The sequence below is a fragment of the Dermochelys coriacea genome, chromosome 5, assembly GCF_009764565.3.
Source record: "Dermochelys coriacea isolate rDerCor1 chromosome 5, rDerCor1.pri.v4, whole genome shotgun sequence".
NCBI lineage: Eukaryota > Metazoa > Chordata > Testudines > Dermochelyidae > Dermochelys > Dermochelys coriacea.
Genome location: NC_050072.1, coordinates 28366354 through 28378635, shown reverse-complemented (window position 1 = coordinate 28378635; position 12282 = coordinate 28366354). Strand labels below are relative to the sequence as shown.

At 38.2% G+C, this 12282-nt stretch overlaps 1 protein-coding gene across 3 annotated transcripts in view; it reads left to right on the top strand.

Moving 5' to 3' along the window:
* FYB1 (FYN binding protein 1) overlaps nucleotides 1-12282 on the top strand; it is a 125500-nt gene that overhangs the window by 43279 nt on the left and 69939 nt on the right. For all 3 annotated transcript variants that reach the window (XM_043514342.1, XM_038403472.2, XM_043514341.1), the window contains exon 2: nucleotides 4779-5946. In XM_043514342.1, coding sequence (XP_043370277.1) covers nucleotides 4779-5946 — 1168 coding nt within the window. The remainder of the gene's footprint in view (nucleotides 1-4778; nucleotides 5947-12282) is intronic.

Below are 12282 nucleotides of genomic sequence, written 5' to 3'. Positions count from 1 at the left end.
CTTCTCTTTGCAGAGTTTGCATTCATGTATGAAGAGGGTAAGTGTGGTTGTTGGTTCAAAGCACAATAGAACTCCAGGGTAGAGATTACAGATGGAAGGACCTATTATGCAAGGTGCTAAATTCCCCCAATCTCTAATGAATTCAGCAGGAGGCAGGAGCACCCAACATCTTAGGGGAGGAGCTCAGCATTTCACAGGCCCATAGTGTATTTAGTTAAATTATTGAAAGGGTTTCAGGATATTCCCTTCCATTTGTCAATTGATAGCCATTGTGTTTCAGAGTTGGAATGAGGACACAGCTGAATACCTAATTTTCTAATGCATGTATAAAGAGAAAGCTTTGGTTTCCCACAGAGCAAACACGTACTATTCTATTACATTTATTTGTTCTCGATGTATTGGATACTGAATCTGATTTGCTGATTTGGGTTCTTTTAGCTTTGATAATGTGAGATTAAAAATGATACATGAGGTTATGAAAACGTTGAAATTGATCAAAAGCTCAGTGAAATCCATGAAAAGACTCTCTGATTCCAATGGGCTATGTTAACTTGGCTTACCTTCTGTTCCTGGAAAGATAATGGAGAAAATAATTAAGCAATCAATTTGCAAACATCTAGAAGATAATAAGGTGATAAGTAACAGTCTGAATGGATTTATCAAGAACAAATCATGTCAAACCAACCTGATAACTTTCTTTGACAGGATAACAAGCCTTGTGGATGGGGGGAAGTGGTAGAGGTGGTGTATCTCAACTTTCGTAAAGCTTTTGATACTGTCTCACATGACCTTCTCATAAACGAACTAAGAAAATGCAACCTAGAGGGAGTTACTATAAGGTGGGTGCAAAACTGGTTGGAAAACCATTCCCAGAGAGTAGTTATCAGTGGTTCACAGTCACGTTGGAAGGGCATCATGAGTGCGGTCCTACAGGGATCAGTTCTATGTCCAGTTCTATTCAATATCTTCATCAATGATTTAGACAATGGTATAGAGAGTATACTTACAAAGTTTGCAGACAATACCAAACTGGGAGGGGTTGCATGATTAAAATTCCAAATGATCTGGACAAACTGGAGAAATAGTCTGAAGTAAATAGGATGAAATAAGGACAAACACAAAGTACTCCCCTTATCAAGGAACATTCAGTTGCACACATACAAAATGGGAAATGACGGCCTAGGAAGGAGTACTGCAGAAAGGGATCTGGGGGTTATAGCGGACTATAAACTAAATATGAGTCAACAGTGTAACACTGTTGCAAAAAAAGCTAACATCATTCTGGGAGGTATTAGCAGGAGCGTGGTAAGCAAGATATGAGAAGTAATTCTTTCGCTCTGCTCTGATTAGGCCTCAACTGGACTATTGTATTGTACCCAGTTCTGGGCACCACATTTCAGGAAAGATGTGGACAGAGAAGAGCAACAAAAATGATTAAAGGTCTAGAAAACATGACCTATGAAAGAAGATTGAAAAAATTGGGTTTGTTTAGTCTGGAAAAGAGAAGACTGAGAGAGGACATGATAAAAGTTTTCAAGTACATAAAAGGTTGTTACAAGGAGGAGGGAGAAAAAATGTTCTTCTGAACCTCTGAGGATAGGACAAGAAGCAATGGGCATAAATTGCAGAAAAGGAGGTTAGGTTGGACTTCAGGAAACACTTCCTAACTGTCAGTTAAGCACTGGAATAAATTGCCTAGCGAGGTTGTGTAATCTCCATCATTGGAAATTTTTAAGAGGCAGGTTAGACAAACACCTGTCAGGAATGGTGTTGATAACACTTAGTCCTGCCATGAGTGCAGGGGACTGGACTAGATGACCTCCCAAGGTCCCTTCCAGTCCTTTGATTCTGTTAGGTAAATGATTTATTACATTTTGAAAGCATATATAAATGTAGTAAGTGCTGCCTATTGCAAAGACCCAGAAGGTTCACAAAGGGAATTAGCAAAGCACTGTGCCCAACTAATATGAGAACAAATTACCATGAATAATGCAAACAAAAATAATCTGTATAATTTAAATCACATGGAATATGGCAAATACTGTTATCCTGCCATTGAAAACATCCTTCCACTGAAGGTGTTCTATGGAAGGCAGAGTATTGTATCTTCCCTCTGAAGCACCTGGCATTGGCCATTGTCCGAATACAGAATACTGAGCTAGATGGACCATTGGTCTGACCCAGTATAGCCATTCTTACATTCTTATCTTTGATTTACAAGGAGTTTATTTGCAGCAATTCATCTCGGCCTCAGTTTGGTAGGATTTGGAATTTTTTTTCGATATGGTTTGTCTTTTTAATAAAAAATGCTCCAGAAATGTTATTTCATCAAGACCTCCGATTTCAACAGAAAAAGCTTTTTTATTAGCAGCCAGATTTCCAACACCTGTTGGAAAGAGCTATGGTAAGATTTTGTGACAGGTTCGTATCTGTGAGCTTCATGTTACTATCATTTAACGCGGTATGATTACAGGGATCAGTTAAAATGACCACATGTGAATTGATGAAACTACTAAGCAGTGGATGGAAGGAATATGTTCCTGAAGCATTCAAACACACTGAAGGGGAGATTTTGAACATCTCTGATTGCTAGGATTCTATTGCAAAGTTTTTAAAATTTGTGTACTGTGATATAAATAGGGCAATATTAAAAAGTGTAGTGAGGGCAGAGACCTGGGAGCCAGAACTCCTGGGTTCTATTTGTGGCTCTGATATTATTTTTCTCTTTCCATTTAGCAAATCAGTGTCCGTTGAAGCTTTTAGTCTGGTAACTACACGCATGTTCATAGTAGTTAGTTTAAATCAGATAGTATCTCTAGGGAATGTGAACTTCCTCCCTTTCCTGCATAAGCAAGAGAGCTGGACAGAGATAACAATGGGGTGCTTTAAGGCTGAAGTTTGTCTATCTATATTCTTAAACAAAACCCACATTAGTTCACTTTCTGTATTATTTAAGTGACTGCACAGTACAGTATTTAAACTGTGTGGAATGACTAATGGCATCAGACATTTAAAAGGATGAGGGAGAAATGCAGAAAAAATAAATCCAGAAATACCTAGCTAGAATGATTCATAAACTGTTCATCTAATTCATTGCAATAACATGGTAGCAAAAGCAGTGGATAACCCTGATTCAGTATGTGCTGTGCATGTAGGTTAATTTATTATCAGAATTAAACATAACTAGCACAGTGTGAATCTAAAGAAAACTGTTCTACTGCCCAGTGTTATTGAGGGTGAAAGAACAAACTGCACATAGGTAACTTCTATCTCGTTCAAAAATTCTGAGTTTTGTTAAGCCCTTTGCCTCGGTATGGAGTTATGCTGTATTGTTCTGTGCAGTGATATTCCTTTGTTTGCAGACAACTCACACGTCACCCCACATTTTAGAATGATAAACTCTGCACTTTAAGTTTTAGGCTAATAAATGGTGATAACTGAATGCGCAGACAAAACAGTTCCCATTTCAAATAATCTGCACATCTGGTAGCATATGCCCCCATATTTGCTGTAGCAAGTATGTTTTAGGAGACAGTCTCTCATGATTTCAGAGTAGCAGCCATGTTAGTCTGTATTCGCAAAAAAGAAAAGGAGGACTTGTGGCACCTTAGAGACTAACAAATTTATTTGAGCATAAGCTTTCGTGAGCTACAGCTCACTTCATCAGATGCATTCGGTGGATCCGATGAAGTGAGCTGTAGCTCATGAAAGCTTATGCTCAAATAAATTTGTTAGTCTCTAAGGTGCCACGAGTACTACTTTTCTTTTTTTTAGTCTCTCATGAGCCATTCTTTCCAAGGGTATCCTTGATATAGACTTCTCGGAGACTGAATCTTACCTCCAATGCCAGGATCTGGGGTAGGAGAAGGGGTGTGAGATAAGGCAGTTCACTCATTGCTTCCCCCTTTTCCAGAATTACATAGAACCTTCAGTATAGTATGGCCTATGTGTGTCATGCATTTACGCTCATTTCACATTTGGGACTTGATCCTGCAAGGTGCTGAGCAGAGTTGATAAAATAAATAAACAAAACCTGGGCTTTTTAACAATCAGAAATCTTCACCAAAGCAAAATGTTTTTGGTGTGCATGGGGGTTTGGTTTGCTTTTTCTTTCTAATTTTTTTCAAGAAAGCAGGAGGAAAAAAACCCAGTTTGGGGTGTACAATATTTCAACCCCTCCCCCCCATTTTGTCCCTCAGCTTCCTCCCCACCTCATCCGTCCCCCTTTTTCAGTGGCAATATAGAAAATAAAAAATAGAGGAAGGGGAGGGGAGGGGAGAAAAAAGGAGGGGGAAGGAAAACTGAAAAAACAAAATCCCAGAGAGTTCCAGTTAACACAAAATAGTTGGCAAGATAACACTATGTGTACCATCTGGGCCCTAAACCAGCTTAATCTGACTGATGAGCCTAATTTTTATTTAGCAATGTTATTTACAAAATTAAGGAGAGGTTTATGTATAATGTGGCACTTCCAGTTTCTGCAAATAAAAAGAAAAGAAGAACAGAGATTACAATAACAACACAGTAGCTACAGAACCAGTCAGCAAAAAAAAATGTCTGAACTGAAAACTCTGAAAAAATGTTTAACCACGGCAAAGATATAACAAAACACTAAACTTCTTTAGCCATACAGGAAGATATGTCACAATATCTCCCCAACCAATCAGTAGTGCTGCAAGCCTCAGACCAGGAAACCCTTTAAAGTACAGTATATGTGAACATTGCAACTAAGACTTCTCACTTGCTGCTCTTTCTTTTTTTGTTCTTTCTGGCTGTAGAATGGCAAGGCAGATGTGAAGTCCCTCATGGCGAAATTTAACACGGGTAACAACCCATCAGAGGACTTTTCGGTTAGCAATCAACCCTTCAAAATCCCAGGACAACCTTCATCTTCAGGACTACAGGCAAGGAAATCTGCACTTGAGAAATTTACCAGTCCTCCTTCAGGTCCCAATACCTTTCACAAGTCTGCATCTCCTAAACCGTCATTTGGAGTAAAACGTTCTATTGAAGATAAAACAGAAAGGGATCCAAAACCTCCCTATTTGAAACATAACCCTGTGGCACACAAGTTCGGGTCTCCGGTTAATGCAGCTAACAGAGAAGCTGATGGAAAAGCTGGAGTCCCTAAATATCTGGGTCCTAAAGCCACTGAACTGTCAAAAGAAGAACCCAAGCCTGTGTTTCCAAAACCTTCTGTAAACAAGTTCCTTAGCTCTACTGCCCAGGAGAATGACATAAAGCCGCCAGGACCTAAGCCCAATTTTAATTCTGCACCACAAGACAGTGAGCCAAAACCAGCATTCCCTAAACTAGCTGGGGTTAAAGAAAAGTTCATTGCTGCATCACAAGAAAATGACCTCAAGCCTCCTTTCCCTAAACCACCCATTGGGCAAAAACCTTCTCTAAATCCTGATGTCTCCCACCACGAAGATATTTCCAATAGACATGCTTTTCTGACTAAGGGATCTTCAGGCTCTCTAGGCCCAAGACCAAAAATACATTCATTTAAATTACCAAAGGAAACAGCAGAAAACAGCAGTAATGGAACCGATTCCCCAGATGGTCATTTTCCTGCTGTGACTCTGAAATCTATTGGTAATCGGAGCACCCCAAGCTCTCTTGCTTATGCAGGACAGGTCCCAAAAAACATTGAGGAAAAGACTGAAGATAATAGATCGGGGGTCGCCAAGAATATTTTCCTCAGTAAAATTAATCAGGAAGATTCTGGTCCAACTCCGCCTAAATTCCTCAAGCCAACTGCCAAGCTTGCTGCAGGAGGACCATCGGGCGGCTTCTGCGAGAGACAAGAGGGAGACAAGAATTCTACAACTCCCAAGCGCAAAGCATTACCTCCATTATTTAAATTGGGCCAGCCTCCCCAAAAGCCCAGCAGACCCCCAACTGTGGAGCTGGAAAGATTCCGAAAAAATAGTGCAAGAGACAGTGAGTCCTTTTTTTATCTTATTTTATGTATTGATTTACTACTTAACTAATTCAGGGTAAAATTTCCCATGGTGTTCAGGGACAGTGTAAGGCCTGTGCATCATGCCAATCCCACTTAAGCCTTTCGTTTGTAAGTGTTGTCCCCTGCACAGGTCAAAACCTACTGAAAGCAAGAGAAAAATAGTTGCAAAATAAAAATCATTTGATTCTTCCAACTATTACCTATTCTCTATTACCCAGTAGAGAAGGGGCATCTTCTTTAATTTGTGTATTTGTTTCTGAAAATTGCTTAGATGTGATTATAACTTGAATCAAATATTTCTTCTATGAGGCTTTTATTTTCTGTTTGCTTAAAATGAGGCGTTAATGTAAAATGTCCTTTTTCACAAAGCAATTTCCTGGTGGAGATGGGGAGCTAAATAGCTACATGTGTTAGATACACTGTGGTTTGTCATTTTAAATGTCCAAATGTTTGTGTGGTTACCTAAGGTCAATGCGTGAATCTGAGAGCACCTTTTTAAAATGTATCTATAAAGATGGGCCTTTAGCAAAACCTCAGAATCAAGTGTCCTCCAAATTTGGAGCTGTTTGAAATTCAGTTCCAGATCTGGATACAGATTTTGCAAACAGCTTTTAGACTAGATCATCTGCTGGTGTAAATCATTGTGTCACTACTGGCTTCAATGGAGCTATACTTATTTATATCAGCTAAGGATCTGGCTCACTTTTTTATGAAGAAGCAAGAACCTCTGAACTTTGTGGCAGTTGTAATCCCAATCTGAATTTCGAGGCTTGTGATCACTTATACATAAATACCAAGACAGCTTTATACAGAGGGCCTCTGCAAACAGTATTTGTGAGCCTGTCACTGTCTAAAATACAGAGTTGTGTGCATGCAATCATTGTCTTGTGCAAAATAAGTAATGTTGGCCCTGGTTGTTCAAGGAGCTCTGCATGGATAGACCCCTTCCCTCTCACTGATGCAGTTGCAAATGCTTTTTGCACACTGGGCAGGTGCAAATAAATTGTTCTTTTTCAGATACAGTTTTGCATACCAAAACAGGTGTGCCTGCCATTGCTGCAGGTTGGATTTTCTGAGACTCTGGAAAATATGTCATCCACTAAGGCCAAACATTCAAAATATGTTAGGCTCCTAAAAGTTAGGCTCCTAAATCCATATAAGCAGAAGCTGTCAGATTTTCAAATGTATTGAACACCCTTAGTTTCCATGGAAGTCACCCAGGTTTGAAACTGTTGGTTTAAAGTATCTTTCTATATAGTTACTGTAAGCACTTTCTCTGAACTAATCCTGTGCATCTCAGTGTTGTCAACTCTCACAATTTATTGCAAATTTTGCAATAATTGATGTTTCTCTTAAAGCCTGAGCTCCTGGAGTCAAGTGATTAGTCAAGAATCTCAGCTTCCATTTTTAAAAAAGAAAGTTTCTCTCCCTCCTTTTAAGAGAGGTTTAAGAGAAAAGCTGCAAAACTTGACCCAAGTGTACTCTGAGGGCTTAGGAAGATAAATAAAAAACACCAAATTTATTATTATTTTTTAAAATATGACATTTTAATTCAATCTTATGATCTTTCTGGGTTTGTTTTATGAATTTTGAATGCTTGTTGTTAGTAATATTGGCACAGTGAGTTTTTGGGTTATGTCACACAGATTAATATTACAATAATACTTTGAATTTCTCTAGCATTCTTTGGCTGAAGACCTCAACTCATTTCACAAACAGGTAAAGCTCTGTGTGAGATGGTTAAGCTGTATGAGTGTAAGTCACATTTTACACTAATGGTTTGCACTGGTGCAGCTACATCAATGTAATTATGATCGTGCAAAAAGGCCCATTGTAAACACAGGTCTACAAGCCCCATTGTCTTTGTTACTTTTGTATTTAGAACACTGCATTGCATGCTTTTTTTGGTATTTGTTTTACATACCGCTGAATGGACATAAACAAAATGTTATGCCCAGATGAAGACTCCATAGAAAAAAGAGTTCAGAGTGGTGAGGTGAGTCACACTGATGATAAAAGCCATGTTATGAACATGGAGTATGGGTGCAACATTATATCCAGATATTAATTCCTTCAGTGCTAAGTTTGTGCTGAAGCCTGGCTAATTAAAGTGCACAGTCTTATCAGTCGCTACATTCTGGTTTTCCTGTGTAACTGTATTTTTTAAGTGTTTTCATTAATTCATTGTATGGGCCAAATCTTCATCTATGTGACAGTGTAGAGAACAGTGTTTAATTTAGAGACTCTATAAATTGTGAAATGCACTCAGAGAGATCAATCAAAAACAACAGCAGAATTACTAACCAGTGTTACAAAAAAATTAGGAATCAGGCTCCAAAAAGATCAAGGGATTTTAAAAGCATAATAAATATGAGGTTCATCTCATATTTGTCTCTGTTTTCTGAGCTGTGAGGGTGCTCTCAGGTCATATTTTCAAGCTTTCCTCTTCAACCACAGGGGCTAGAAATCTAATTTTTAATAAATGATTTGGGTTTTGATCCTGCACGTGGCTCCATGTGAGTGCAAAGGTTCAGCCATGCATACCAGCTTGAATGATCAGGGACTTCATTTGTAGACTCTTTGGTGAAGAGTCCATGTGATCGTACTAGTGCTATCAAGTGCCTCAAATATGCTGTAATAATAATAGTAATAAAACCATGTTGAAGCAAAATTACTGGCTTCCAATAGGTACCACTAATATCCTTGTAGGTTGCTCAACATACCTTGTACTTGAGGATGGATGGGTGAGTTCTTAGGTAGCTTAAATTAAAATAACTCCTGGAAAAATTAGTTTTCAAGTAAACAGATCATTCATGGCTGTTGGACTTCCTGGGATAGTAGCTTTGCAACTGTGTCATCATTTTTACTTTCTGCATCCCATTGGCACCTTTTTGCTCTGGGATTTATTTCTGTGATTCTGGGTGCTGAGTAAGCGGAGAACGAGCAAACTTGCTGGCAAACCACTGTGGTATTATCCACTAATGCCATTCCCACTTAGGGTGAAATACAGCACAGTCTATTATCAGTTCAGTCCTAAATCATAGGCACTCTATTGGCTTTCCATATTCAGATGATAATAATAACAACAATAATTATTAGTGAATGCCCAAAAGTGTGCAAGGACTTCACAAAAACAAGTAAAAACACGGTCCTTTCCCCCAAACAATTGACAGCCTAGGTCTTCAACCCTGCAACTGATTGCACAGAGGAAGTCCTGCACCTGTGGCTTCATGTAGGTAGAGATGTTCACCCATGTGAAATCAGTCACAGGATAAGATCCTAAATACCTCAAAGACCTTACTTTTCTCTACCCTGTGAATGAAGAGCATTTGTGCTTTTGAACATTAGTTGCAGAACTGAAAGGCAATGAGTCTGAATCAGTTAGGAGGGAGGGCATTTAGGGTATCTCTACTATTTCTCCTTTTAATTTAAAGAAAAATTACTTCACAGAGATGACGCTTTCTGAAGCAAATTACCTGAGAAGAAAAGAAGGATAAAGGAAATGTTATAAAAGTTGTTGTGATCACTGCATTTAACTGCAGGTGGGAATAAATAACTAAAAAACAGCCATAATCATAATCATGAATATTTTTGTTATAGGCCCAGTCAATATTGAGACCTCATTGTGTTAGGTGCTGTACAAACACATAGTAAGAGACAGTCTCTGCCCTGAAGAACTTACGGTCTAAGGGTATGTCTACACATCAATTGGAAAGTGAGATTCCCAGCTCGAGTCGACAGATGTGTTAGCTCTGCTTGAGCTAACACAATGAAAATAGCAGTATGGTGTGGCAGCTCAGGCTAGTCGCCAAAGAACAATCCCCCCAGATTCCCTGGGTGCATAGTTGGGGGGCTAGCACATGCTGTCACCCATGCTGTCACCCATGCTAGCATGTGTACATCTACCCTAGCTCAGAATTACACCCCTCAGCTACTGTGTGGACAAACCCTAAATGGATACAAGAGACAAAAAGTGGAAATGGGAGGGGAGGAAGGCACAGAGAGGTGAAGTCCTTTGCCCAAAATCACAGATTGGCAAATTAAATTATTAACAATCAAATAAGATAATCAAATAATATAACACTATCTTAACTGTCTGATGCACAATACATTGGAGCAAAAGGAATGCAGTTCTGGTTCGAGTTCAAAACAAAACAGTGACTTGCAAAGTTGTACTGTTTTTTTTATTTTAGTTTATTTAAAATAGGTCACTATTAAAATAGCAACTTTGTTTAAAAAAATAGAACATACTAGAGTTGGTCAAAAGTCTTAAAATCTGATTTGTGAATATTTTTATACATAAAAGCATCAAGTTAGGTGCCCTATTCTTCTTCAAGTAATTCATTATTTGTGAGTATTCAGATAATGATCAGGTAATCCATGAAAATGTGAATCAATTTCACAAACTGAATTCAATGGAACAAACTTACTCATGTGCATGTATGTTTCCAGGATCAAGACCTAAGGGATTACTGCCGGGGGTTTTGTTTGTTTGATTGGTAGGTCTTTGTTTTTGTTACCTCACTGCTAGAAAGGGAAAATATATATAATAGCACAGGTATAAATAGAACAAAAATATATGGTAAGAAAAGAAGTTTCACTTGAGACAGAAATATCAGTTTCTAAAACAATTCAAGCTAAAAAAAAAAAAAAGCAAAAACTCCAACAGGCATTTTAGCAGAGACCATAGTTTTGTTTCTAGTATCTAATGGAAGAGACCATATCTGTCATGCAACATGCCACAAAGTCTTGGCTGAAAGAGTTCTCAGACCAACAGTGCTGTAGCAACAAGCATCACAGACTGCCTCAATCTTGGTTACATCGTCATTTCAGATAGATAAAATATCCTGCCATACATTTAAAAATATTCATGAAATATACATGGCTCATTGGGCCAGTTGACATTGGCAGGGGTTTGACCTAAGTGATCTGAAGGTCTTTTCCATCTCTAGATTCCATGATTTTAAGTTCATCATCATCATCATCATCATCATTTTATTATTATTTATTATTATTTATTTATTATCCATAAATGTAAAGTGTGGAAGTGAAAATTAAGATTTGAGCTGAAATTTTTGCCTCACAGATGTACTAATAAATCTAATATTTGTCCACATTACTATGTATATACTACTGTTACTTCAGTCACCTGAGTTACTTTTGATTTACAGTGGTTTAATTGAGAGAAGAATTTGTCCCTTTGTTATTATGCGTGACTCCTAGTGGAAAGCAAGTTGTCGGTTATGTTAGTGAATAAAAGAGCCCAAAGGCTTCTGCTTCCAAATGTGTATTGGACTATAACATTTTATATCTCTAAGGACCAGGAGAATCAGATTTTAAAGCTCCTGGCAAAATATGACTCATTTCAAAGCCATATTATAAAATTACCATGAAAACCATCATAATGTAAAGTGTGTGATGGGATACAGTGTATCTGGTGCAATGGAAAGCTGTAGTCCCTTAAGTAATTAGAATAGAAAGTGGTGGACTTGCTATGCCATTACTTAGTTACTTTCTGAGAAAATCAGTCCATATAAAGTTTTCAATATTACCTGCAGGGAGGAGGAGATTGGTCATCTAGACGTGCCTGAAATCATCAAACCAGAAGTTTATGATTGCTTGAGTTGGAATTTTGGTGAAGGGTCACAAACTCATAACTTTTTAGTTCCAAACTCTCTAACCATGATTATATTGCCACATAAAAGCACGACAACGTTAATGTACCTGGTGTACCTAAAATAGAAATATTAAAGTGATGAGGTCTGTGCTCTTGGGATAAATTTGGTGCCAAATGAAATCCTGGAAGAACTGATTAGGGACATCTCTGATATCAGAACTATGGTGGTCACTCAGGTACATTTAGATTCATTCATGATAGAGGAAGCAAGAAGAAATTACTTTACAGAAAAGATAAATGAATAAATAAATAAATAAATATGTGCAATAGACTACCAATTTTTGCAATAGAAGAAAAATTGTGAACCTATTCAAGAGAAAGCTGGGCCAATAATTTTAGCAGTTCTGAACCAGATTCACAGCTGATGTAAATTGTTGTGAGCTCTGTTGAATTCAGTGGAGCTACACTAACTTATACCATCTGATGATCTGGTCCCAAATTGTTGTTTGACAGCACCGGATCAATATAATGTCTGTTTCAAGATTTGTTAGAGATAGTGTTGACTTCTTCCACAATTGCAGCATAAGTGCTCCGGGCAACTTTCATAAGCCAAATGTTTGTGTTGCGGACCAACTGAACAACTCCTCTTCTCCAAATCCTTTCTGCTTTTTGTTCGTCCCAGAGTAAGAACTCAATT